The 27698-nt window shown below is 45.4% G+C and overlaps 1 protein-coding gene across 3 annotated transcripts in view; it reads left to right on the top strand.

Moving 5' to 3' along the window:
- The first annotated feature begins 17259 nt into the window (after positions 1–17259).
- The window catches only part of PINX1 (PIN2 (TERF1) interacting telomerase inhibitor 1), a 61366-nt gene continuing 50927 nt past the window's right edge, over positions 17260–27698 (top strand). Inside the window, exons 1-5 of one of the 3 annotated variants that reach the window (XM_075497690.1) lie at positions 17260–17497; positions 21788–21897; positions 22571–22680; positions 25017–25109; positions 25917–25995. In XM_075497690.1, coding sequence (XP_075353805.1) covers positions 21864–21897; positions 22571–22680; positions 25017–25109; positions 25917–25995 — 316 coding nt within the window. In that variant the 5' untranslated portion in view covers positions 17260–17497; positions 21788–21863. The remainder of the gene's footprint in view (positions 17498–21787; positions 21898–22570; positions 22681–25016; positions 25110–25916; positions 25996–27698) is intronic. The other 2 variants (XM_075497693.1, XM_075497692.1) reach the window with 2 other exon arrangements.

The raw sequence follows: 27698 nt of genomic DNA, 5'->3' as shown, positions 1-27698 counted from the left end.
AACGGGGATCTGCAACATTTCAGATCCCGGCAATTCTGAGTTTCTTTTAAACCAGAGCAAGGTGTGACTTTAGCAGGATGCTCCAGGAAAACCAAATGGGCACGGGGTCAAACCACAGGATGAGGTCGCCTAAGAGAGTAGAAGACCTGGTGGGTAAGGAGGGTCCAGGGTTAGAGTAAACTACCATGCAGCTGGAAATCTGTATATTTGCTGCTGGCTCTAGGTGACGTGACCTCTCTGTGGAGTCCCCAGAGAGGGGATGGCACAACCACACTGTGTCTCCGGTGCGCACCACTGCAAGGGAAGCAGTTTGCATCCTCTGGAAGTGGTGTGGTCCCTGCATTGAGCCTCCCAGGTGAGACTACTCACACAGGGACTGAGTGCCTGATACCTGTCCTGTCCCCACTCATCCCCACTCACTCAATCCCTAAGTGAGGATTGACTGTCTCCTCCACCAAACCGCAAATTCAACTCCTATTCCTGATTTTCTTCATTCACCTCCTTTGTCACGTCCTGCTCCTCCACATCCCTGCCCAGGATGGTGAATAAACCCACCACACACACGGAGAGACATGTCTCTATTGCTGCTGATGAGCTGTGCTTTGGCTTCTCTGCTCCAGTTTTCTGGCTTCAGTTTGTGCCTCCTATTGAGTCCCGCTCCCAACCCCCTGCCAAACCCAAACGTGTTTAGCCCTGTTAATGCTAGCTGACCCCTTGATCCATCACTTCACAGAGAAAGACAAAGTATGAAGCAGGCTATGCAAGCTGTCCTCCTTCAGACGCAGGTCTATCCTGCAATGGTAACTCTTGCCTGTGGGCACCGAGGATACGCCCGTTGTGAGGAGAGAAACTTGCTCGTGAGGCCTCTGTCTTGGTGCTGGAGGTTGGTATTGTGCGGAGAGCAAATCTGCTTGTGACCATGAGGTAAATGCTGACTCCATCCCTGGCTCTAAGGCACTGCCTGGCGAGGTCCATGCTACCAAGCTCCTTCAGCCTCCAGAGTAGGGTGGTCACATCCAAACCACCTATTGGGAATGGTCTATTCTAACTCCTGAGCCAAGTGCAAGGATTATTTGGGACATTCCCAGCTGACCTGGTCCAAAACTGTACTCAGGAGTGTGCTCGTAAACCTGTCCAGGAGTTGTTTAATTTACTGCTATAGATATAACCAGTGAGGGTCATCATGCCAGCTTGTTGGACTGCATAGCACACTAACAACAAGGGAGGGTGGACACCCATCGCAGAGGTCCAGTGGGGTGCTGATCTCTGGTGATAGCTTCTGGGTATTATCAGGAAAAGCAGATAATATTCTCCATGACTGAAATACATAGCCGTTCCCCTCAAGAAACCGCTGTTCTCTTCCCTCTGGAGAGGGTTTTTGTAGCAGTGGGAATATGAACCTGCAACTTCTCCACCCCCGTATTTCAAAGCAGAATCAACACTCAGTACAGACAGACTCCAGGAAGCTTCCTCATCAAACCTGCCCAGGCCATTAAAAAAAAAAAAAATCTTTGTGGTACCAGTTCTGTTGTCAAACACTTGACCCCTGGGAGGTGACAGGGAAAGTGGATTTCTCGTACAGTGATGTCCCAAAATCTTGGTGATTTTCTCCAGAAGGTATCAGCTGCATCTTAAGAAACTCCCTATAATACAAAGACAGTAACTCATTCTGCCACATCTGTCATAGTTTGCAGCAGACAGGACTCCAGAGCTAGCCCTACACAGCTGCGAAGGTCCAGCATTTCATTGCGTATCAAAGAATACATAGTAAGAAAAGAGGTGTCTCATACACAACAGTAGCTCAAACCAAACATCCTTGTGCTTCCCTCATGCTCTGGACAGGATGTGAATTTCAGGACACTGCCAAACTTTGATTGGAAGGCAGGTCTGGGAGATATTGAATGGAAAAGGAAGGAGAAGGGGGTGGGAGGCTCTGCAACCTCAATGTTACACCTAAGGGACATCAGAGAAGAGACCACATGGGTTATTGAGAGGCATCTGGAAGAAAACCAGGTGAGCATGGGCACTCACTACAGATAGCTTCCTTTATTCTGACTCAACTTATCCTCTTTGAGCTGAGTAATTCACATATCTCTATGAACCAGCCAAGGACAGGCACTTTCTACATTGCACCCACTCCTCCCCAAAGAATGGGGCAACTGCCATCTGGAAAGATGGCATGAGTTGAGGGGAGCCCTGGGATCATAGAATCGTAGAAGAGTTTGGGTTGGAAGGGACCTTTAAAGGTCATCTAGTCCAACCCCCTTGCAGTGAGCAGGGACATCTTCAGCTAGAGCAGGTTGCTCAGTTGGAGCCCACCTTCATCATGACTCTAAGACAGAAGAATGAACCTTACCGATTGCTCTCCCAAAAGGGGGTTGCCAGGTGTGCGGGAGTCCTTTAGAGTCAGAGGAAATAGGTCACGGACAGAAAAGCTATGTTCCAGGAGAAGCTGACTTCTTCTAAGGAGAGGCATACAGGGAGACCATTTCTTCTGGGGTGGATGTAACTCAGTGCAGCATACTCTGGCTGTTGTGGGGCATCTTCTTCTGCTTCCCACCAAGAGGGAGATGGGATTTTCAGCACAGGAGGACTTGTGTTGGGGATGGCATCCATGACAAACTTTCACACCATTGCCCTAAGTTTGTGTGAAGACCTTTGCCTTTCCGACCGCTGTAGCCTGTACCTCATTCACTGTGGCCTCAGCTGTTCTTTCAGGGGCAGAAAGACACTTCAAGCAGAAGGGAGATGGACCATTCCTTCCTTACCCCAGGACTAGGGGGATGGTGGCCTGTGTGCTGCAGCATGAGGTTGTGGTGTGGGTTGGGAGCTACCAAACCGCTCTCTTAGGTTTGGGTAATCAGCCCTGAGATGCAAAGAGGATCTCTTCTTACCCCTCCATGTTCTCAGCTCCCCAGATGTGTCAGGAGCAATGAGATCCCTGCACTTCTCCATGTACAATGACAACTCTGGCTGATGAGCATTGGGCAAATGCTTTAGCAATGTGGTCTTTGAGGCTGGGATGTGGAGGAGAAGGGAGAGGACTAGGATATAGGGATGAGGCTGCAGAGATCCCAGGACAGTGGGAGAAGATGTGAAGGGACCTAGGGGAAGAAAAAAACAGCCAGGACACCTTTGAGGGTGGGAAGGGAGGCAGAAATAAATGCCAAGGGAAGAATGCCAAGGGGTTTTAACCCACACCAGGGCCAGAGCAGAGCAGCAATCCTGGAAAGACCATCTTTCACCTAGCAGGGTGGGGAAAAAACAAATGAAGAAATTGCTTTACACACCAATTACATCTTTCCTCCTAATACCCATCCCAGGACATCCTTCTGACAAAACAGGCTTCCTGTCCCCTTTCATCAATCTGCCAAGTTCCCTTTTAACACTTTCCTTAATACTTTTCCCTGGCTTGCTACTAACAAACAACTTCTGGAGAGGACAACTTCAGCTCAGTCCACAACCTGACTGCTTTTTGTGCTGTTCCTCATCTGCCAGCAGAGCGGACTCCTGCCACGTTATAGCACACGGTAGGTAGCAGTTGCCTCCACCTAGACCAGGTTTTCAGTGTGACTTTTCTGCAGACTTGTCCAGTCTTTGGTTCTGCAGGAAAATTTGGAAGCAGCTTCTTTCACAGGAGCTAAGGCACATATGCCCATGGACCCATGGAGAGGGTCAACATGGCCATACCCAAACTGCATGTTGGGACTGACCCATGACCTGTGCTAACTCCTTAGTAGCACCTGGGGATGGTTTGGCTCAGTGCTAGTTGGCCTGGGTTGAAACCATGTCTAGAAACCAAGGCTAGTTGGTCTGGGTTGAAACCATGCAAATAAGAGTAGAGTTACAGGGACCAGACGCCAGCATCTTCATTTTCACAGAGAAGCACGCCAGGCCATGAAATCATTGTTTAATTGAAGATTACTGTGCTTATACAATGCCTGGCACAAGAGTGGCTTAGGGATCTTCCTGTGATAAGATAAACAGTCTAGAAAACAAGCCAGTACGGAAAAAGTGAACAAATGGACTTCGGGCTGAAAAGGAGCATGAGGTGAGACACCAGCAGAAACTTTCTCCTGGCAGGATAAGTCAACACTGGGTAGGTTATCTGGATGGGAGCTGAGCATTCACAAGTGGAGATGAAGAAGGGGTTAGACACGCTTCAGTAGGACTGGCTTAGGTAGCACTGATGCTGTCCTGACCTCTGGCAGTGCCCGCTTTCTAAGTACGACTGGGAAGGTAGACACTATTCCAGGGTTTATTAGAGGTACACCTCTAAAGATTAAGCTCTGATTTTTCCAGCTCTTTGCCTACAACTTAACAAAACATCTGCTCATGCGTGCACGTGCATTTTACCTGTTTGTAAATCTCTCTCTCTCCATAGAACAAGCTGGGACCCAAGTCCGGAGTTAAAGCGGAGATTTTCTTTTCAAGCAGAGCACTTTCCCAAGTGCTTCAGAGAACGCTAAGTAAACAATGGTATTTACAAGCACTATTAGTGCTGCCATTTGTGCTAGATGTGGATTTGAATTTGTCTGTGGGATAAGTGTGCCATGATACATTCCCTGGCTCATTGACTCTACAATGAGTGAACAAATGAAAGCTCCAGCACAGCTCCTGTTTTACAAGGAGCATGTGAAAATTAAAAAGTTTGCAGTGTTCAAAATGGAAATGTCCTGACCAATGTGGTGTACTGAGCGTTTCCTGGCTGCTTGGGAAGCCGCAAAAACGTGACATCACTCACTCATTTGTTTTATTGTTCCTGTTGTACATCGGAGGTGCTGTTGTAGCCCAGCTTGCCACCCCATCGAGGTACATAGCAGGGGCAGAGCATCTGTGGGTGGAGTGAGCAGAGTCATGGACCCCAGCAGCAAAATATGCTGTGAAAACCAACTGGTTTATTGTCTTTGAGCTCCACAAAAAGCACTGTTAACCTCCATTCAGTAACATTTGAAAAGAAGAATGATCATGTTAAATCAAATTGAAGGTCTACCTAGCCCAGCAAATGGCCTGAGACAGTGGCCAAAAGCTGATACGCAGGAAAAAGCGTAAGATTGTCGCGGATGGAGTGAGCGTGCACTTCACTCGTTAGAGAGAAGTAAAAATACAGTTTATTGATACAGAATAGGGAGTTAACAAAGTTCAATGCGACAGTGGTTTAACAAGATTCGATGGCGAGGTGCACTCGATTATTTACTGCATAGAGGACAGGGTCAGACAAAACTGTCAGGGAGAGCCTCCCGTTGAGTCATGAGGTTTGGAAAAGGATCCCCTTGCTTTCTAAACTCCTTCTCAGAGAGGAGTCTAGGTGCAGCTAGATCCAGTCCTAGTCCCAGACTTGGTCAACGGTTTATATCTAAAGGATTATATATATATATATATGCACAATCAATCCTTTATATCACTTAGCTAAGATTTCAAAGTTTAGCATGCTATTAGTCACTTACCGAGGATCTGTTGCGGCAAGGAATCTCTCAACCTCGAGGAGTAACCTTGAGAGGCGTCCCTGCTCAAGGGGAGATCCTGGCGTGCAGCCCGCTGCCGTGCAGGAGAGCTCAAAGGGCTCTTGGGCTGCTCACTCTTTATGGGGGATAAGATGATTGACCCATAGTCATATTTGCATGCCGACCACAAGTTTTAGTTTCTTAGGTGGGTGCACAACACAATAGCCCTAGGCACAACACAATAGCCCAACACAGGCTATTGTTGGGCTAATAGCCCAACCCTTAGGATATTGTGTTGTTATCTGTCTCCTGAATCCACTTTGAGCCGATGGTGACCAGATGCATCCATTTACAATCACCACTGGTGGTTATCACCTAAGCAGGGTTGCAGGAGATAAAGGTCGAGGGCGGGGGAAGCACACCGTCACAAAGATGCATGGCAAGTCTGGAGTGATCTTCCTGTTTTGCACATCTCTCTGTCTGCTATAATCATGTCTTTAAGGACTTCCTGAACTGGAATTAGCAGCTGGACCATTATGTTTAACGGCACCTGGTGGACCTGCCCTTCAGCAACGTGTCAGACCCCTTTTCAACCCCTGTATCCTTCCACAGCATCCTGCAGCAATGAGCACAGAACGGAGCACAGAATCATCTCATAGAATCATAGAATCATTTAGGTTGGAAAAGACCTTGAAGATCATCAAGTCCAACCATAAAAGCAGTTGTGATATGGGAGGGAATGGTGGCAAACAGGAGGCTCCTGTGTCAGTGCTTCAAACAGAAAAGCCGGTAGGTTGACAGAGGTCTTGATTCAGGCAGCTCCAGTGATACCCCAGCGTAGAAACGGTGAGGCTGGATCTAACCTCCCCATGCAGGGAAGCACTTGGTTTATTGAGACTCACTTTGCCAAGTGTCCCTGGGTAGCTGAGCCTGGAGGTGCATTCCTACACTTAAGGAGAAGGACTCCCTCTGCAGAAAAAGCACTGCCACTTCTTTGCTTTGGTTGATGAGCATAACTCACACTTCTCCTCTTCCCTCTGATCTGCCCAACCAGGCTGCAAACCTTGGGGACAATCCTTGTGACATTGACAAATGGTGGTATGGAGTTGCCTGTCCCTCTTGCTGCTCCAAGAGGCAGCTCATGAGCCCTGTGGCTGCCCTGGTGCTCAGCTTGCTCATGATACAGCCTCCTAGTAGCAGATGCAAGGCCTGTAGCAAGATCAACAGATCTCAGTACTTCACCACCCCTATCGTACACTGGTCCAAAACAAGACGGCTGCATCCACACTGCTCTTGGCAATAATTCCTGGCCTTTGCTGACTCCTGAACTGTGCTCGGGAAGATACATGCTGGTTGTGTCCAAAGAAGGGCAACGAAGCTGGTGAAGGGTCTGGAGCACAAGGCTGATGGGGAGCGGCTGAGGGAACTGGGGTTGTTTAGCCTGGAGAAAAGGAGGCTGAGGGGAGACCTTATTGCTCTCTACAACTACCTGAAAGGAGGTTGTAGTGAGGTGGCTGTCAGTCTCTTCTCCCAAGTACCTAGCGATAGGATGAGAGGAAATGGCCTCAAGTTGAGCCAGGGGAGGTTTAGACTGGATATCAGGAAATTTTTCTTCCCTGAAAGGGTTATCAAGCATTGGAAGAGGCTGCCCAGGGAAGTGGTTGAGTCACCATCCCTGGAGGCATTTAAAAGACGTTTGGATGAGGTGCTTAGGGACATGGTTTAGTGGTGGACTTGGTAGTGTTAGGTTTACGGTTGGACTCGATGATCTTAAAGGTCTTTTCCAACCTATACGATTCTGTGATTCTGTGATTGTTCTGGGCCAAAACCAGGCCAAGGACCATGCTGACAATTGACCAGTGGGGACAAAAGCTTCCCAGAACCTGAGCCCAGGTTAGTGTAGTAGGATTGGTGCAGTTAGTAAGTCTAAATGGTGTGGCAGGAAATGTCCTACACACACCCTCTGTCTTGCCCAGTCTAGAAGGTCACCTTCCTGTAGACAGTCCTGCGGTCCAGGATTATGGAATATGTTACGGATATGTTACTCAGCCATACCTGTTGAATTGGATTTAAAACTAGAGTTGTCCCTAGTAACGTGGGCACTGCTGTAAACTAAGCTTCATGGATGTCTGTTTAGCTGGACTTATGGTTGCTGCTTTAACACATGCCTCCTATTGAAGACACACCTGGATTTCATGTACTGGGACAGGCTCTGAGCACTTCAGAGGCTGTTACTGTCACTTCCCACCCTGTTTTCCCTGCATTTTCCTTTCATCGATGCTTGCCTTACCATGGGCTTCACGGGGAGATCCCATTCTTCCAATCTGTGGAAAAGGGAAGGATAAGAAGATGGACTGGTAGTGAATCGTACCAGTGTCCACCAGCCCAAGGCAGCTCCTGGCATTCCCCAGTCAATGTCAGTGGTGAGAACACAGGTCAAAGTTGCAAGTGTAGATGAGAGAAAGGAAAACCAATGTGTAATTAAAGAGCTAATGAGCCCATGTTGGCTATTTTTAGTGCTCTTTTATTTTCCCGTGGTTGCTCAAACAGCCCCAAAATGACAGTACTGGGTCAGCCTTGAAAGTGCAGCTACGCTTTGAAAAGTGAGCAATGTTCTTGTGGGTTTCCCTCTTTATTTCTGTTCAAAAGCCCTAAATCTAATTTGCTGTGTTTACAAAGCTGAACCCTGCAGAGACTGTGAGCAATGTTCGTTCTGAAATCTTCAGAAGTAACCTCGATCCTGCCACGAGAACCTCCCAGACAACCAGGGCTAATAAATAAAACGGGCTATAAACTGGATACATTAAAACAGTTTAAAAACTGTTGCAGATCTATTTGCTTTTTTTCACTGCTGACCCCTGTTTGTTGCTGCTGGATTTTGACTAGTCCTCAGCATATAATTTCTCATGAATAATATATCAAACACAGTCTACTAGGCCTGGCATTTTCTCCTCCTCATGGAAAGCGATGAACTTTCCTTGCAACCATTTGCAAATCCAGAAGTATTTGATATCTGGGGCAGGAATGCTTTATTTCAGCAGTTTCATCATGAATATTTTTTGTCGGTCCTGTTGAACTGAGCCATTGGCATTGCTCACCTACTCCTTTTCTTGCTTCCTGACCAGAGGAGCAATTCTCCTATCTACAAAAGTATCATTTGCTTCTTATCTCATGTATGTGGTAAATAACACTGCAACCTGGCTGGCAACAAATGCCTTGTGCAAATGAAATCTGCTGCCTAGCTGCTTCTCAGAAAATGAACACAACGATGGTGGAAGGGAATTAATTTTGAAATCCGAATGAGCATCTGCAGGAAATACTTATTTTTTCCTTTCCCATCTCATTTTGAACAAAGCAAGTGAGTGTTTCATAGGATTAAATGAGACACTTTAATTTGCAGAAGAGTAAACTGCACTTTACGGAAGAGTAAATAGCACAGGATTGGTTTTGTGGTTAAGACATTGCATCGGACCTGAGGAAAGATGCGTTCTGAGAGGGCTACCTAAATTAGTTCGTAAAGTGATAGACATGGAGAACTGGATGAACTGGAGTAGCCTTTGGGAAGTCACCTAGCTCCTCTTCCCATTCTGTTGTCAGGTCAAAGAGTCCACCCGCGACAAGTTTGACCATCAAAAAAGACAATCCCACCACCTCTTAGCCAGTCCCAGGTGTTCTGATGCCGTGGTTTAGCCCCACCCGGCAACTCAGCCCCACCCAGCCGCTCGCTCACTCCCCCCGCAGCGCGATGGGGGAGAGAATCAGAAGGGTAAAAGTGAGAACACTCGTGGGTTGAGAGAAAGACAGTTTAATAGGGAAAGCAAAAGCCGCGCACGCAAGCAAAGCAAAGCAAGGAATTCATTCACCGCTTCCCATGGGCAGGCAGGTGTTCAGCCATCTCCAGGACAGCAGGGCTCCAGCACGCATAATGGTTACTTGGGAAGACAAACGCCATCACTGCGAATGTTCCCCCCTTCCTTCTTCTTCCCCAGCTTTATATACTGAGCATGACGCCATGTGGTATGGAATAGCCCTTTGGTCAGTTGGGGTCAACTGTCCTGGCTGTGCCCCCTCCCAGCTTCTTCTGCACCTGGCAGAGCAGGGGAAGCTGAAAAGTCCTTGACCAGTGCAGCAACAACTAAGACATCCCTGTGTTATCAACACTGTTTCCAGCACAAATCCAAAACATAGCCCCATACCAGCCACTATAAAGAAAATTAACTCTGTCTCAGCTGAAACCAGGACATCTGGTACCCTGCGTATTCTCCAACATGCTAAATTACGTTGATTTCTGCTTGTCCAGGTGGCAGTGGACAAGGAAACCAATTGCTCACCCTCATCCCTAGCAGCCTGCACTGGATTTCCTGTACGCTTTTCATTTCTGGACCAAACAAGTCCAGTTCCTCCAAGCTCTTCCTCAGTCTGAGGATGAGGAGGATCTGAGGATGTCTTTTCTAATCATCTAGTTGTGTCCTGTCCTCTCCTCTGTGCTCCATATCTGGTTCATCCCTAATTGCCTTAAGTGCAGTGGCAGATATGGGCATGTATTACAGCTATAGCTTTTCCAACTCTGAGACAAGGAGCAATTTTTTGCTTTTTCATCACAGATAATGTGGTCCAGAAAGAAACTGGTCCTTTTGAACCAGTATTTTACTATAGGTTCTCATTTAATTAGTTACGTTTTAGCTCTACTCCTTCCACTTTTATTTCCCTGCAGTGTTGGTGCCTTCTGGTCATTCCCAGTTTTCCTACATGTGGTATTTCCCAGGTTCAAGTCTAATCCTACTGCTTGCTATCTCATTTTTTTCAGGCTATTCCTCCACTTCAAGTGATTGGTTGAGTTTTGATCCTGCCTTCCACACTCCTTGCAGCCCTTCTGTGCATGGTACATCAACAGATGGTCTGTCCCACACCAAGTTCTTCAGAGAGTACCAACTAGACACGTTGTGCAGCCATGCTATGGCGAAGCTGTCGTGAACATGTCTGCATGTGGGATGGTGCTGAAAGTCATTTTAAAGACTATTTTTTTTCCCTAGGAATGCTCAACCTGGGGCTCTTTGAGTTGCAGATAGTCTGTGGAAAGGCCAAGAGCAAATTCCATATGGGACCATGATCAGCAGCAAGCTGGGGCTGCTGCGGAGGCTGCTGGGTTGTCCAAGTCCTTGGGTGTGGGAGGATGTCAGCCACCAGGATCTGACACCTCCAAGTCACCCTGGGACCTCGTTACATCTGGGGCTTCAGACCAGACTCATCCCACCAGGAGGCCAGGGAACCATGAGGAGCTCCAATCCTCTCCCATCTGTGAACGACTCCCCAAGTACCCCATACCCTCAGCATCAAGGTGTGCACCGTGCATCTGTGGCTCTTGGCAACAAGAAAAATCTTGCAACCTTAGTCACCAAAGCCAGCTTTCTGGTCAGAGACAAAAATTAGGTTGGTTTGTTGAGAATTGTTCCCACTGAATCATGTAGGCGTTTTTTCATCACTCCGTTGTCCTCCAGTGGCCAAATACTGAACCAATTATGTAAGAACTTCTGCAGTGTTTTCCCAGGGACTGGAATCAAGGTAACTCATCCCTGAGTCCCCGACTTCACCACTGTCCTCTTTCTCCCACAATAATGATTAGCGATCCAAAGACTGTTTCATGACATTTCTCAAAATTTCCAGGCTGAGCTTTACCCAAGTTACAAACCTCCAGGTAGACACATCAGCCCTCTCTTCTTGCCCTCGAACCTACACTGTTAAATTGCACTGAATATTCGCTGAGGATTTGGGGGAAGACTAAAACAAGAAACATGCAAATCCTTCAGTCTCCTGACACTGTTTCTTACGGGCTTGTTACCATCTCATCTACATTACGAGCTGGCCCAGACTGGCCCGTTCTCCTCTTACCTCTCCTGCCCTGTATTTATAAAGCCTCTCTTTGCTGATAGTTGCACCCTTTCCTGCTGATTTTATCTGTAGCTGATGGTTTCCGAGGTTTGCATGTGTGCAAAGACTCTCGACCAGTTTACAGATCTTGTAGTCCTGCTCCATGTCTTGGTTTCCAGCCGCCTCCCTGATCTCATCTTCTCTCAGGTCAGCCTGGCCCTTAGTGGTTTCTGACCCTGCCTCCCTTTATCACTTTTAAATCAACCTGCCCAAGGCTGTTCCCAAGCCCTGAGCTGCTGTCCATGTCCTTGGGATCCTCATCTTCACCCCACCCGTGGATTACACCCTGGCTTGCCCTTGAGGCCTGATGGCTCCGACTCTTTGGCTTCCTGACCTTCTTTGGACTGGTCCATTTGGGACCCTCTGGTGCCTGGCCTCACCCTGCCATGACTACAGCTCAGAGCAACGCTTCCAACCCATGTTCAGCACAGCCCAGCCAGAAAATCTGATCACCAAAATACCAGTCATAACAAAAAAAACCACCCACTCCGTGCCCATTGACGTGAGTCTAATCTCTCATTAGCATCCAACTCTTTAGCGCTCCTTTATATTTTAAAATATCTCCACAAAAAAATGCAAGCTGTTAGCGCCTTGACTTTCACATCATGCCTGTGCCTCAGTTTCCCCCTCTGCAAACCATTGCTGCCTTTTCATCTGCTGCCTACCTCCTTTCTCTGTTTGGATAACAAACTGCTTACAACAGGACTTCAGTCTCACATCCCATAAAGCCCAGGCTGATGAAATAACAACAGCAATAGCAAAAATAATAAAAACACACTGTGCTCATGGAACAGAAGGAAAATTATCTGGATTTCTGTCTGCTGCCTCCTTTGCCCACGCTCCCTCCAGCGTTCCCTGCCAGGCACTGCACACTGCTGCTGAGCTCTTCGCTGGCAGCATTTCTAGGAACATCACCCCCTTGCCTTGAGCCTGTTTCTGCTCCTCGCCTGCCCCAGTAGCTGTTCTTTGAACCCCTCATCTCCTGGCTGCAGGCACTCGTTCTGACATCTTCTGCTCCATGGGTCAGACGTTGTTAATCTCTTGCTCCCTGCCTGGCGCTTGATGGGCGGCTTCTCTGCTCCGCTAACACAGCTTTATACCAGAGCTCACCTCTAATCCGCATGTTCTCTCAAATCATTGTCCTAAATCAAACCTGTCTTTTCATTTTAAGGTCTCCGGGCAGTCCTTGTCCCTAGTGCTTCCATCACACCTCTCCCAGGACTCGCTCAATAAGCATTTCCAGTCTGGCCTCAGGCCATTATCACACATCAGAGGCTGATTTGCCTCACAAATGACCTGTTGCACAGCCAGGACTCACATCCTATTTCTTTACTTGCTTTTCTCCTCCTTTTTTCCCACTTTTCTTTTCCTGGCCTCTTCTCCTCTCCCTCCTCACATCTCCCTTGTCGATGGGGTATTTGAATGGGGCATAGGGAAGGAAAAACAGGTGTTTTGACTGATGCCATTTCTTCTCCATTTGAAGTCGGGGCGATGCATTCAGATCTAGACATCTCTTGCAGGCACCTCATGTTAGGTGACCTGAACCCCACCTGCGAGTGCCTGTCTCCCCATCAACTCCAAGGGGGTTACAACAAGTTCATGGATCCCATCCCAGTGTCCGCAGGTAGCAAGAAACCGGTGTAGAGCTCTCTGTGGCATTAGCCCATCGCCAATACTCGTGGCTGCCCTTCTGCAGGGCGTAGGAGCTGCTCGTTAGCTGAGAAATGTAACTCTCTTCCTCCTCCCTTCCACGGGTCTCGCCTGGGTGGAATGGTACCAGCAAGATGGGTATCAGGCTCAGACGCGCTTGCAACCCTCCTCCGTTTATCCACCGTTTCAATTTCTCTGTGTTGTTGGCTCTGTTCATCCCAGCTGGATCTCTCCCCAAGACCCAGACATTTCAACCTGCAAGTGGCATCAAAGGAATTCCCCAAAGCCTGTGGGGACTCTGGAGCTGACGCTGACAGCACAGCGGAGGCTGTAGCCACCGTGCGATTGATAATGATGTGCCAGGAGGAAACTACACTGCTCAAATCTCTGAGCCTTAAATGATCTTTGCAGTGCTGGCTGTCGGGAAACTCCTCTTTTCAAGTAAGACCCTTGGGAGGACTCACTGGAGAACTCTGAACGTAATGCCCACCAGGCATCTTTATCGCTTTATTTTTCAGAGAAGAGCTACATTTCAACCACTGCAAGCACACTGGAAACAGGATTTCAGGATATTTTCTTAGAGGGCTATAATCACCCGTATCAGCTGTTCTTTCTCTTGGAAGAAAATATATATACAAACATACATACATATGCATACATATATTTTTCTTTCCTGTGACACCAGCTTTTACTCAGGTACGTAATTGTGAAATACAATAATTGCCCCTGGATGGAACCTCCCCCTTCTGTGCGCATTGCCTAATTTCACTGCCCCTGTGCATATTCATGTACTTAAATGTTTTTAGGATCAGCACCTTAAACTACAAATTTGCAAGAACTGTGTCTACATCTGTGTAGAATAATTTGGACCTTGACCTCAAGCCTACTGTTAAGCAAATACAATCAGCAATAATTAAAGCAGGTATGATCTCATTTGTGTGTTGAGCTGTGATTCTTTGCAAGCAGGGGAATAACACAGCTTTGGAAGCAGAAGTGCTCTGATGCAGTCGAATATTAAGTTTCAAAACCAAACAAGAAACAAATTGCAACCTCAAGGCATCCTTTAACAGAAATTACTTCCCATCTTCCACCTTCAGTGATGTCTTTATAGCACAGAGAAGCTGACTCAAACATGTGTACTGCTGCTACCTATTGGCGCGATCAAATATTACACTCAATTCTCAGCTAGAAGACTTAACACCTCTCCAGAATCAAAAATGGAAGCAGAATTTGGCTGGTGTGAAACGGCTCACACAAGTAAGTGACCATTCGAACACTTGGATGACACTACATCCATCGAACATGGATGACACTACAATTTAGTTGATGTAAGAGACCTCGGAGGGATAATTCTCAGAAATGGCTATTACTGCCAGGAGGAGTACTTTGTTCAGGAAACACAGGTAGAAGGATGATGGAGGGGAGGATACATCACCTTATATTTCAGATCCAGACAACAGCAAAGAGTGGCCACTGCTGAGAATCCCTGGGTGGTGATGAAAGGGGAGAAGGATCCTGGTGGGTGACCTGCGAGCGCTACAAAGCAGGCTGGGTGTCAGATTGAGAACTACCAGAACCACAGAGCTGGTGGTGACATGAGAGTTCATCTGGTCTGTCCTCCCTTAGGAAGACAGCAGGGCTGATGGGATTCAACTAGAGCTATCCAGAGAATCAGCTGGGTATCTAAACTCCCTCTGGGTTAGAAGAAAGACGGCCACCAGGAATTCAGGTTACACAGCTGCTTTCTACACAGTTAAGAGAGGTGAGGTGGACCCTGTCCTAGACTGTCCAAGCAGGTCTCTGCTCTGTGTGAATTTTGTTAGAACAGGAAAAAAGAAAATGGAAAGAAGGCTCTTCTAGGGTTGATTCTGATCTCCAGGGATTTCCTCCTGGAGGAAAACATTAAGTGAAACTTGAAAGCTGCCACATACTCGATTATTTCCGGGTGCAAATGATGGTTCCTCTTCCTAAGGCAGGAGAGTAGAGGAGCCAAAAAAATTTGACAGATTTCAGGTAGACCTCAGTAAGCTCAGAGAATTACCAGGCAGTCTCTTAGAAGTCTGGTTTATGAATTATAGACAGTCCTTCCTTAACCTAACACTAATAGCGCATCAGTGCATAACACCCAGCTGCGAGACAGGACACGAGAAGTAGATGTACAGCCACCTTATGCACAGCACATACAGACATATAGTATGAGCATAAGAGACAGAATGAACAAAGTCAAGGCACTGAATGAGATAAAACCTGGAGCTGCAAAGCTTTATATAGCACAGAAGGCATAAGAGAAAGACCAAAGGCAAGGCTGACCCACTACACAGCAGGGCGTGATTCATCCATTCAGTCTTCACTAAAAGGACTAGATGCAATCAAGTGGCTAACACAATTAATGAGAGAGGCAAAAGGAAAAGATCTCTCTCTCAGGTAGTGAAGGACTGGAAAGTATTTATTTGTTTTCACACCAGCCAAGCCTGATGAACGTGACCTGAAAGTACAGAGAGAACTGGCAGAAAAAAGTCTGGTGAGAACGCAGAGAATTTCTGACGGCTGCATGTGGGCTTCGAAGACTATGAAAGGACCAGCTTGATACCCTTCTTTAAAGGAGGAACTGAGGCAGTCAGAGCAGTCAGCTTAATAGGAACTGAATATAAACTATCACAAAAAATCAACAAGCTATTTGTAACTTTATAGAGTTGGCAAGAACAAGCTCCCTCATATCAATCTAACTTTGCTGACTGACAGAAGGGGTCTTACAGAGGAAAAGACACGGTCATAATTTCTGTTTTGTCTATGAAGTCTTTAGAAACTGCCTTGCACAGTGTTCTATAAGCAACTAGGGAAATGTAATCTAAATCAAAAAGCACAGAAGCAAAGCAGTCTGAAAAGCTGAACTGTGGGAGCTGTAATCCAGTTGTCATCCAAATGCAAGGATGGATGAAGAGCGAGCTGTGGGCAATCGGTTCTGATCCTGGTAGGACACAATACTCCCATTCATGACCTGACTTAAGGTACAGAGTACACTTACAACACTTGCAGGTGACTCCAAGCTGGGAAAGAGACAGCAGAGACACAAAAGGTCTGCAATTCAGAACAATACAACAAAATGGAAACACAGAAGTAAGTATTGATTCAGGAAGGGCAAAAGAACACAGTGCATGAACACAGAATATAAAATCCCTATGTAGCTCTTCTCTGAAAGAGATAGGGAGGTTAGAGAACAAAATATTACACTCAGATGCAAAACATAGCCAGAGAGGAAACAGAGCCTACAATTCCAGAAGAACTCAGCAGCATGATTTGTGTCCTGTTTTGGGTTAAGAAACAACTGAAAAGTGGCTGAAAACCAGAAAGCATGAATGATCGAGGGCTCTAAAAGGTGATCTGCAAGAAAAGACTGCTAAAGAGGGGTGGCTTGATTCAGCAAGTAAACATCAAGGAGGGGCTGTGTTCAGTCTTCAAATACCTAAATTCTTGTTGCAGAAAGGAAAGCGTAGGTTTTTTTCCACATCTAAGGTGGGTGAGACAAGAAGCACTAAGCTGGTATTACAGGAAGATCTGCGTTCATCACAGAATCTTTAAAAACCTTGAAAAGGAGAATAAAGGCATGGTTTGCCTGAGGAGGCTTCAAGCCACTGCTGTTAGTAATCTTTAACCAGTTATACCAAAAGCTGTCCTGGGACAGGATCGTAAGTTCAGCTGTATTACAAGAGGCCAGGCAGAGGATGGTGCACAACGCATGTGAGGTCCCTCCACCGCCCACCACCCTTCCCTCCCACGACAGGCACGGATTTGGGTAACTTCAGGGACATCCATCCCCCCACCGAAGATTCAGACTGCCCGTGCCCTGTTATTTTTAACCACACACTCCGAGGCGACGGCGAGCGCTGCTCATCCCATTCCCCGCCAAGAGCCCCCTCACAACGGGCTCCGCCTGTGGAGGCCGCGAAACGCCCCGAGCGGTCCCGAGCTCCGCCTGTGGGGACGGTTAAACACCCCAAGAGGCCCCGCCAACCCCTCGCAGCGGCTTTAGTAGCGGCTGTGGCAGCTTTAGCGGCTTTAACAGCTCCGGGACAACCGCAACCGCCCGGGAGAAGCCGTCGGGTACCCCCGGGAGCTGCCCGCCCTCTCTGTGAAGGCAGAAGCCGCTGCCTTCCCCTCGGCGCGCACTCCCTCTTCGTCTGACCACAAAAGTGCCTGTCCAATAGTCACCAGGAAACGCGCGAGAATAGCCCACGCACAACCCAACACGTCTTTTGAGTTCTTTAGTAGAATTTTAGCAGGTTTACACCCTCTGTTTCCACTAGGGTGGCCGCTGCGCTCGCTTGCTGGAAGACTTTTTAATCAGGCATTTCTCTCGCTGCCCTTTTCTGCGCCCGAGGTCACAAAAGTCCCCTCAGGGGTGGGGGCACTGTGGCGTTCCCTCGCTACGCGCCGCGGAGGGAGGGAGGCCCCCAAGATGGCGATGCTGGCGGAGCGTGAGTGCCGTTCCCCGCGGGCAGGAACCGGGCCGGCGGGGCTCGGGGCGATCCCTGAGAGCGGGGAGGGGGTCGGGGGAAGAGCTGTGATCCTGGGGGGCGGCCTGGGCGCTACCCCGTGCCCTCTCCACCGCGCTCGCTGATGGGGCGGGGGCCGCGCTGTCCCTCCCGAGGGTGGCGGGCTGGATGCCGGCGGGTCCCCGCAGGCCCCGCGGTGCGTACGGGTTTGCGGAATGCGGGTTTGCGGGGCTCTGTGGCTTCCCGCCCGGGGCGGGGGACGCGTGCAAGAGCGGCGGGGATGTGTCTCAGATGCCTTTAGGGCCGGCATTTCCTTTGAGCGCCTCGGTGCCATCCCTGCGCAGTGTGGTGGAGGGCAGATAGCCCGAAGCCTGGGGGCCAGGGCTGTGCTGGGGTGCCGGCTGCTGCGTGGCAGCCAGGCAGGACTCAGCGGAGCTGTGTGTGTGTAGGCATTGGTCTTTTGATCGCACCCAGGGTTAGCATTTGAGCTTAGCTCGCCCTCTTGTCTGTACAGGGATCTTCGGAGATCAGCTAAATTCTGGGTTGGGAAAAGTGAGAGTGGGATGTAAGGGATTTTAGGCAGGTGCATCACAAAAGGCAAGTAAATCCACTGAACTCGCAGGGAGAAATCGTGTTAAGGCCATGTGGTTGTGCTATGCCTTTTGTGTAAGGGTGTTGCTGAGTGAATAATTTTTGAAGGTTTTATTATATGCAGCGTGATAATTTTGTTTAACTTTTTCCTGATATTGGAATCAAGCTGAGCTTTACTCTTATTTCTGAGGTGATTGAGTATGTGGGCTCCGCATATCTAAAAGAATTGATTGAAACATTGGATGAATATTCTGACTGATAACTCTTTCCTGGGTAAAGCTCTTGAGTTCAGGAAACAGAACTTTCTCAGGGCTGGCCAAAGTGGGAACTAAAAACTTTTGCTGCCTTCTCTTCGAAGTTAAAGATGCATTCCTGTAAAGTAGCCTTTTCTAGTAAATGTAAAACTATATATGAGTAGAAAGACTAAACTTCTCAACTGCAGATTGTTATGTAACAGCACTAATATATTTCTGTCTGCGTATTGTTAATGTCCATAGGTGGTTTCGGTGAGCTTACTGGTGTCGGGACACCCTTAATGTGAGCGCACACAGTCTAACGAATTTGTTTGCTTGACTGCAGGAAAGATGGACTTAAGTATAATGACTAATTAGAAAATACGGTTTCCAGTGGAAAAAACAGGTGTGGATTGAGGAAAACAAAATTGCATTTGCAGATGTAATTTTCTAGTTATTTTAGATGTAAACCTTGTTGGTACCATTTTTCAGAATTTTTAAATTATTTTAGTTCGACACTTCACATTTCAGTAGTGTAATGCTGTGTTAAGTTCACTTCTGTATGTAGGGAATTCCAAAATTGCCTTAAAAAACGAATCTAGTTGCTGAGAGCGACCTTTGCAGAGTTGTATGCCTTTGTTCATCACCTTCAGCTGCAGTTATAATTGTGAAGCTGCGTTACACATGCTTTTTTTTTTTTTTTTGCAGTTCTGGATCAAGTTCTGATGTTCTTATTAATATTCACCCTAAAAAAATGTGTGTGGGGGGGTTAGTTGGTTTTACTACAGCTGTGAAAGCACATGCATTTCAGGGACTTAAAATAACTTCTCAGTGGTACCCAGTAACAGGACAAGAAGCAGTGAGTGCAAATTGAAACATGAGAAATTCCATCTTTTTTTACTGTGAGGGTGGCCAAGCACTGGAACAAATTGTTCAGAGAGGCTGTGGAGTATCAGTCTGTGGAGATATTCAGAACCAGACTGGACACGGTGCTGGACAACCTGCTTAAGCAGGGGGTTGAAGCAGATGATCTCGAGAGGTCCTTCCACCTTTTGTGATGCTGTGAACTAAACTGAGAAAGGACAAACTCGATCATTCTATGCTTGTGTAGTGTGAATTTTAAAAAGTGTCAATTGCAGAAATGGCCAAAGAGTTAGCTTTTATTTTTCACTTATTTTTAACTCTTTTTAACCTTTAATACACTTTGATTAACTGTCTATCTTACTGGTGCTTATAATGGAAAAAATGTGTATGTTAATGATGGGTTTCGTAGCTTGGATTAAAAATAAAATCCCTTCTGTGGGCAGTATATTTTTTTCCGTTCATTGGAGAAATTTAAGCTATTTATTATTTTCCGTGTTATCACCACATATGGGCATACAGCAGGGGTTTGGATAGTAACTGATAGGAACTTTCAGAAATGATAGTTAAACATATGCTCCAGGCACAGAATTAGTCTTGGTAAAAGGGTTTAGTAATTTATCCTTTTCAAATCGTAGGGTATCTGAGTGAAGTATCTAAAGAAATGACGCCTTTCTCCACTGGATGGTGCTGCTTGCCCAGAGTTGAATTACTATCTCCAGCATCATTTTATGAGCAGCCCAGAAGATTGGTGTTAACTTCTGAGCTGAATTTTTCAGCTGGAAGATAGTATGTTGTTTCCTTTCTTGCTCGTGAGACATCAGTGAACAAACATTTCTGATAAATTGTTGAGTAAACAGTCTTTTTTGTTGTTTAAATTGTTGACTAAACAGTCTTTTTTGTTGTTTGTTTGGAGAGTAGAGATGATTCTATGGTTGCTGTATGTGGCATGAAGTTGTTCCTGGCTTTCTTAAATACTTCTCTAAAGATGTAAGCAAGTTTCTTTATTTTCCTGTGTCTAGCTTACCATATTTGAAAATGAGAGTGTGTTAACCTGGCAGAAATGTGAGGATTAACCTCATAACAGTAGTTAGGAGGTTTGAAATACTTGGATTAAAAGTGCTGGAAAAGGGAAGGTCTCTTAAAATTTCATGCTTGAGAAATCTCTGTATTAGGTGCCCTTGTGTTTTGTTACCAAGGTCCTCCTAGGAGTAAAACACCTTAGGGCTTCTCTATAGAGAGACAGTTAGGAAAATTAATATAAATTAACTTTTAAAGTGGATTAGTTGAACTACATCAAACAACTCAATTTGGAAGTTAATTTAAATTCACACATTCAGTTGACACGGATTACCTCTACTGTGTAGACAAATCCGTAGATACATACGGTGGCTTTACAACTTTAAGAATTGCATTGAATTTAATTTCTTGGGATTTGCAAAGTCACCACTTGAGGAACTAGTTACAGAGAGCATAACAGAATGTGGGCATACTTAAAATGTTGTTCTAATTAGATTTAAAAAAAGGCATTGAATGATTAGTTTTTCGTGACTGGGTGGGGGAAAGTTGATGTTAATCGAGATATTTTAAACAACGGGACAAATTAAAAAATACGATTGAAAAGGAAGGGCTGCTGCTCGGCTGGGCAGCATAACCTTTATTAAATTGCTTCTTTTTATTGCCTTTCTTTTTATGTTGTTTGTTTCACTGTCAGCTACAGGCAAAAGTAACAGCCAAGGTGTTCCCTGTTTTTACAGGACTTAGCTTTTGCTGCCAGCTTAATAGCTTTTTAATTCATTCCCCCCACAAACCACTGGAAACCTGGGTCCTTAAAGATCGTTTGCATATTGGGTAAGGGAAGATGGCAAAGCACGTTAATTGTCCCCGATTCCTAGGTCACTGTTTCAAACACCGCAATAAATGAGTGAAGTGAGCCAGAGTTTTTGTTCTCAGTGGGGCAGCAGGGAACCCTAATTTGCTTGGGCGCATTTAAAATCGCAGTCCACGGTGGCACTTTACCGCTTTTGGTTAGCAGCACAGGCAGGGCTTGTAGTAGATGCTTCTCTGAAGGCTGCCTGTTGGAAATAAGTTGTTGTTTTCCTGTAGAGAAGTGAGCCAAACGAGTGCTGTGTCGATTCCTCTCACAGCACTCAGTCATTTAACCTACTGTAAAAACTTTTTTATGGACTGTTTGGGGTTTTATGAAGTTCTTTATCAGACTATTACTTTTTATGAGGCTGCCACGCAGCACCTATTTTGAGCTTCAAAGCTTAGGAAGTATGTTAAGAAAAGCCACCATCATGCATTCTGACAGTATTTGTTATTCTTTCAGAATGAAACAAAACGGGGCAAAAAATGAATCAAACATCCCTGTAATATTCTGTCCCTCTGGCCCAAATCCTCAGTGTTGCATTTAAGGGAAAGATGACTTCCTGGTTATGTTGAAAGCGCCTCAGTGGACTTGGCTTCTCACTGACTTTGTGTGGCCTTGGGTTAATCGGTCATTTTTGATCCACCATTTCCCATCGTGTTTAATGAAGTTTGTAATCTTCCTGTCTCCCATTCTTTGTTTGTCTTGTTTATTTAGGTTGTCTTCCTGCGTACGTTTAGGTGCACACTTAAAGTGACTGGTTAACCGTGCTAGCTTTTCTTCCTTGATTTCAATGAAGCTATTCCTGATGATAGAGGCAAGCGCACGTATGTGGGCCTGGGGGACTGTAGTTTCTTTAGTAGTCTGCATAGGACAAAGGAGCCTTGATGCTCGTTTGGATCTCTTAACACCTGCAATAATTTCCGGTGACTTTTCAGTTTCCGAATAAACCATTTTGTGGCAAATCCAAAAGCTGAAATCCCACTGGTCTGTGTTCTGTAATTCAGTTTCTCTGGTCACTTATGTTTGATTTTTGACTTGGCTTTTGTTATGAAGGCAAATATTAAAACTTCAGTGTTCTGGTTAAAAGGAAGACTGGCCAGTGGATATTGTCCAGAACTGGGAAAGCCAGCACTGAAGTCTCATCCCCTATAGATTTCATGTTGAAGCCAGATGTAAAATGAAGTTGGAATAAATATGGAATTTAGGCCTGTACACCTAAGTGATAATCCTTAAAGCCTTCCCTGAATTGCAGCCCATCCTTAGGGATGACAACTTCCATAGCAATTTTACTTTGGCATTCTTCACATTAATAATTAACATTTTCACTGGCCTTTTTTGCAGTATAAGTTTTAGTAAAATTAAACCCCCAAAACGTGTTTAGTCTGGCATAAGTTCTGGGGTTTTCTGCAATGAAGAGCTTTTCTTGGATTGATTAAATACTACGAACACTGTGGAAATGTAAATAGAGCCTGTTTGAATTTTTCCTTCCTGCTCTAGCCCGTAGAAGGCAGAAGTGGTCTGTGGATCCACGAAATAGCGCTTGGAGTAAAGATGAATCTAAATTTGGCCAGAAGATGCTGGAAAAGATGGGCTGGTCCAAAGGAAAGGTATGATCTAAAGGAGAGTTGTCTAGCTGAAGGGTGGAAGACTGCCGGGGTACTCTTGGTATCAGTGTTTAAAACAGCCGTGTTCTTTCTATTTGATTTATTCTCTTAAGCACGCAGAGAATTTGAGCAATGTTAGATTTTTACAGTTTGTTACAAAGGTACTCGCTTGTTTGTGCCTGTCGTGCTTTCCAGTTTTTCTCCTCTCTCTCTGACAAGATAATGTCCCCAAGTAAGAGCGGGAGTTGGCACATTAAATCAGGTGATGGTTAAAGGCTTTAAATTGCCTTTATGCCCTCCGTTCCCTCTCTGGCTTTTGGTACTGTGTGTCTGGAGGATACACAGCTCTAGGACCTGCTTTAATCTTTTACCTGTTTTTAAAGGTTACTTCTGATCTGTTCCCTGAATGGCCAAAATGCAGTGTTATGTGAGCTGTATCCCTTCCCAGCTCCGTCCCACCCCAGCCTGTACCTGTGTGGGGTGAGGTGACTGCTTTCTGGTGCTAAGAATAATCTCTAGGTCAGTGCAGAGAGCTGCAGACATCTCAGCCGCCTCTTAAAAGCAGTTTAACTTCCACAAAGGTGCCTCAGCAAAGCTGAGATTTGAGCCTGCATGTCAGCGTGTTTAATGAAATGAATGCACGCAACCCCCCCCATGACATTTATTTAATTCTTCTCCTAGATTTCCTCTTCCAGCCTGTTTTTTAAGAGGAATAAAGTTAGGACCATTCTCAATTCTGTGAATGTATTAAAACTTCGAGAAATCTGACAGTAGGCTTATTTTTCTATGTAGCCTACTGTTGCCTCAGTTGGCTGACAGTTAGCACGTATAAATCTGGCTTGTACTGCCTCTGATTTCACGAACAAGCAGTGGTACCTGATTCAAAGGCTGCAGAAGTCAAGGAACTGGCATTGGTTTCACTAGGCTTTAGACCAGAGTGTCAAGAGTATGGAGCCTGAGTACTGTCTTTTTATGTAAATTGTATGTATGGGTGTTTTATGTGTCTAAGACTAAAATAGTTACGTAAACCAGAGTAGGAAAAATGCTGTTAAATGTTCTGATTGTGTTTTAGGCAGCCAGCTTCTCTGACCATAGATAACACCTTTGCCATTATGAACACTGTTTGTGTCAGGGTGTAAAAGGAAGGCCCCATGTCGTTTTCTGTCTGTTACCCCTCCCCATCTTCTTCACAACAATAAGTTTCCTACTTGAGCTACCGGATCTTCCTGTACAACAGTTATAGCTGTACAAGAAGGATTTATGTCTCTATTCCACTACAAACTCAGACAAATAGAACCTTAGCTTGATCAAATTAATGGGCAAAAGCCCATCTGTGCAGTGAAATTAAGCTGCTTAAACTAGTCCTGTTATTAGTTGTATTGGAATTGGGTCACGGCAGGATGTGTAGCCAAGTGTCCTGCTTGCTTCCATACTTTTTGGTTAGCAGAAGTTTCAAGGTAAATTTTCCACCCCACTGACCAAATAAACTCTACTGGATTTGTAATAGCAACAGCCTTTTTCAAATATGCCTCATTGCTTCAACTATTAGATGTGCCCAGGATCTATCCCCAGGGCTACTCCACCACATACATGTTTCTTATAGCCATACGCTTAGCTTATGATTTGTTACTGGTGACAGATTAAGGGAAAAGCAGGTGGATACCAGGAATAAAGTTTTAAACCAAACACTTTGTCTTTTTTTCCCCTGGCCGTGCAATTAAGAAAGATAATACTGGGCCTAAAGATTGCTTCCGAGATTTGAATGATTATGGTTTTTAGGATAGACAAACCCAAGGTTTGTTTGCTGCAGTTTCTTCATCAAATTATGAGTGTCAATGAGATTGAAGAAGTTATTAATGTCCTGCTAGCTCCAGTCTGATCCCCCCCCCGTGCTACTTCGCTCCCATATAACTTCGTTCTATGTTGTACATTCTATGTGGCATCTGTCTTACAGCCGTCACGCAGCTGCATTCCCAGTGACGGAGGTATTTTTGGTGAGAGGCATGTTCTTTTTATGTAGTGTCTTGTTTTAAAATTGTAAACACTTTGGACTTGCCTAGGGATGTCAGGTGGCTTCCTGATTAATCACCCAGCTACTTAATGTTGTTGCTATTTTAGTGTTTATAATACTTTGCTGGAGGCTTAAGTAGTAAATTAAAAAAACTTAATATCTCATGTGTGCTAATGCCTGTGAATGAATTCAGTTACAGGCAAGCAAATAAATAGTAAGTTGTGGTTTCTTGCTGTATTTCATTGCAAACTGTCTTAGAGTACAAAAGCTCTAGTTGCTTAGTCACTGCTGTAAAATCCTTACATTTTTACCCTTAAATCCTCATTAGGGTCTTGGGGCTCAGGAACAAGGAAATACAGAACATATCAAGGTTCAGGTGAAAAATAACATGCTGGGGTTAGGAGCAACCATCAATTATGAGGTGAGTGCTAGACCCAGGTAAGGAAATGGCTCCCATTTCAGGGGATTGTGCTAAGGCACAATCTTTGTAATTGGACATTAGTGAAATCTGTTGCCACATCTGGTGGCAGCATGTACCTATGTGAACGTCTCTGCAGAAACTCTTGACCTGGAGTTTAGTTCCACTTTTTTTGTGTGTGTTAGGAGTAAGTATCTGCTTGGAAACGTTACAGTGAATTGTGGGAGCAGGCTGTTCAGAGATTTTTTAGCTTCCGAGCAAATCACTGAAACGCTTTCTCCCTGTGTCTTCTGCCCAGCTTAGCTTTATGCTTTCTGTCCCTCTTCCTGTTACAGTCCCCTTTCTGACTGGAGTTCAGGTACATAGGCAGAGCAAAATGTGATCCTAAAGGTGCTTGTCTCGTAATCAACATCTTAAGTAACTTTCTTGCTGGAAAAGTCACACTAGTATTTCCTGCCTACTTTTGAAAACATCTTGCGCAGACAGGGGACACGCAGAGCCAACAGCAGCTCAGTATTGTTTAAGGACTTACAAACACAGCCCTTATCATTTCTGCACTTTGGAGTGACTGTAGCGAGCTGTTAGCATTGCCGCCTGTGGAGCTTTTGAGGGTCCCTCCCACCAACAAGGGTTGAGTATGGTTGGACTCGATGATCTTAAAGGTCTTTTCCAACCTATATGATTCTGTGATTCTGTGAGTATATACAATTAAGTTACTTCTTAGAGTGCAGAGTCTTAATATGTGTTTTAGCAAAACTTCTGTTAGTTCTGAAAACTTTTTCCTTGTATTCATGTGAGTGATATTTACAGGACAACTGGATTGCTCATCAGGATGACTTCAACCAGCTTCTGGCTGAACTGAATGATTGCCATGGACAGGGTGAAACAGGTAGGTTCATGCTTTTCTCAATCAGATGCTGGAAGCTTAGCAGAGTTTCCATTCTTTGTCTTAAACGGCTAGCTGAGGCCCAATCCTTTGGGCTGCTCATAGTCTCCTTGCTGAGGTTGACAACTCTCCCTTCTTCCCCAAAATCAGTGAGAGGCAAAGGACATGCGGCCATCCATGACCATGCTCAAGTTTGTCTGCCTGGATGTGTAGATCTCAGTGGATTGGTTTTGCTCTCAGTCAGGCCTCTATTAAAGGCTTTTTGTTGGAGAAAGCAAATGTAAAATTTTGAGCTTGTTTATTTTATCCAGGACCACAACATGGGGGACCTTTTGCTGGGATGTACTACAGCAGCACTTGTTTCTTTATAAAGCAACCAGAGCCAATATGAAGGCTCACAAAAACAATCACTCACCATTGCAATGCATTTGCCTTCCTTTTACTAATGAACTGTCACGCCTGGCTTCTGTGCTCTGGTGGTTTCTTAAATACCTACTTTTCCTGTCCTCAGAGAGCTGCTTCTTAGCTTTTGACTCAGAGTTATGCATCTCTGTTTTGAGCTTGGTATAATGTGATTTTTGTAGCCCTGATGTAGAGCACACAAGTGGGGAAACTACACAACTTTCCCAAAAGGGCTATTTATAAAGTCTTAATTTTGAAAAGCTTTGTACAGTTTGACCTTGGCTTGTAAAAATGAAGTTATGCAAAATTGGTGGGTGTGAGCTTACAGAAAGAATTGTACACATCAAATGGTTTATCATCTCTCCTTTAGTTAGACTCAAGTTTAAACTCTGATTGTATATCTAAACAGCTCTCTCTGGAGTGTTGTTAAACCAAGGGCTTCTGTTTGGACACGGCAGCCTGTCCACGTGCTGCTAGTGGCAGAATTGCCAGCTTAGTGAATTTAGCAACTATTCATTCATTCATTCATTCTTGACATTTGAGCACAGAAGGTTTTCTAGGAGAAGAAAGGTAGAAAGAGGAGGAAAATCAGTTAGCAAGAAGGATCAAATTTGGTTTCTAGTCTTAGAGAACTAGAATTAAAATTCTGAACCTGTTGCAGTCTTTTTAATTCCTGTGTAAGTTATCCTTGTGCATTGGAACCCTCTAATCATGGTCTGAGGCCACACAGTGCTAGGTGCTGTAGTTAAAGTTTTCAAGAGGTAGAATACCATATCATAGGGAAATTCCAAAAGTTCCTTTCTACCTTTATAACTAAATCCTACCCAAGTTCCAACTTGAGCCATGGGAAGATCAGTTAGGTGTAACTGGTGGGAAACCTGCAAGCTGATGAGCAGAGAGCTGAAATGACTTGCCCAAGGACACAATGAGTCAGCACAGAGGCAGGTTCATTGAGCAAGGCTGTCTTGTTCCAAAATCTGTGCAGTATTCCCTGGGTCATCTGTACTTATAAAAACTGGCCCCTGAAAACCATATTTCTCCCTATTTTACTCAGTTATTTTTCCTTGGTCGTCTTAGGAGCTGGGACAAGAGTTTTCAATCACTGAGGACTGATTTGGGTGCATGTTGAAAATTCCCGGTCAGGATCACATTTGGTGATTTGCAGACTGCAAGCATTGCTCTGAAACTTGTTTTTTTGGCAATTGTTTAAGCTGGCAAAACTCATGCAGATAACTCTGCCTGCAGCTGTGCTACAGGATCAAATGTTACATTATTGGCCATCATCCAGTTTCAAATTGCATTAA

This window comes from Mycteria americana, chromosome 3 (assembly GCF_035582795.1).
Source record: "Mycteria americana isolate JAX WOST 10 ecotype Jacksonville Zoo and Gardens chromosome 3, USCA_MyAme_1.0, whole genome shotgun sequence".
Classification (NCBI taxonomy): domain Eukaryota; kingdom Metazoa; phylum Chordata; class Aves; order Ciconiiformes; family Ciconiidae; genus Mycteria; species Mycteria americana.
Note: the sequence above shows the minus strand (reverse complement) of the source record. Positions and strands in the feature narration are given on the sequence as shown.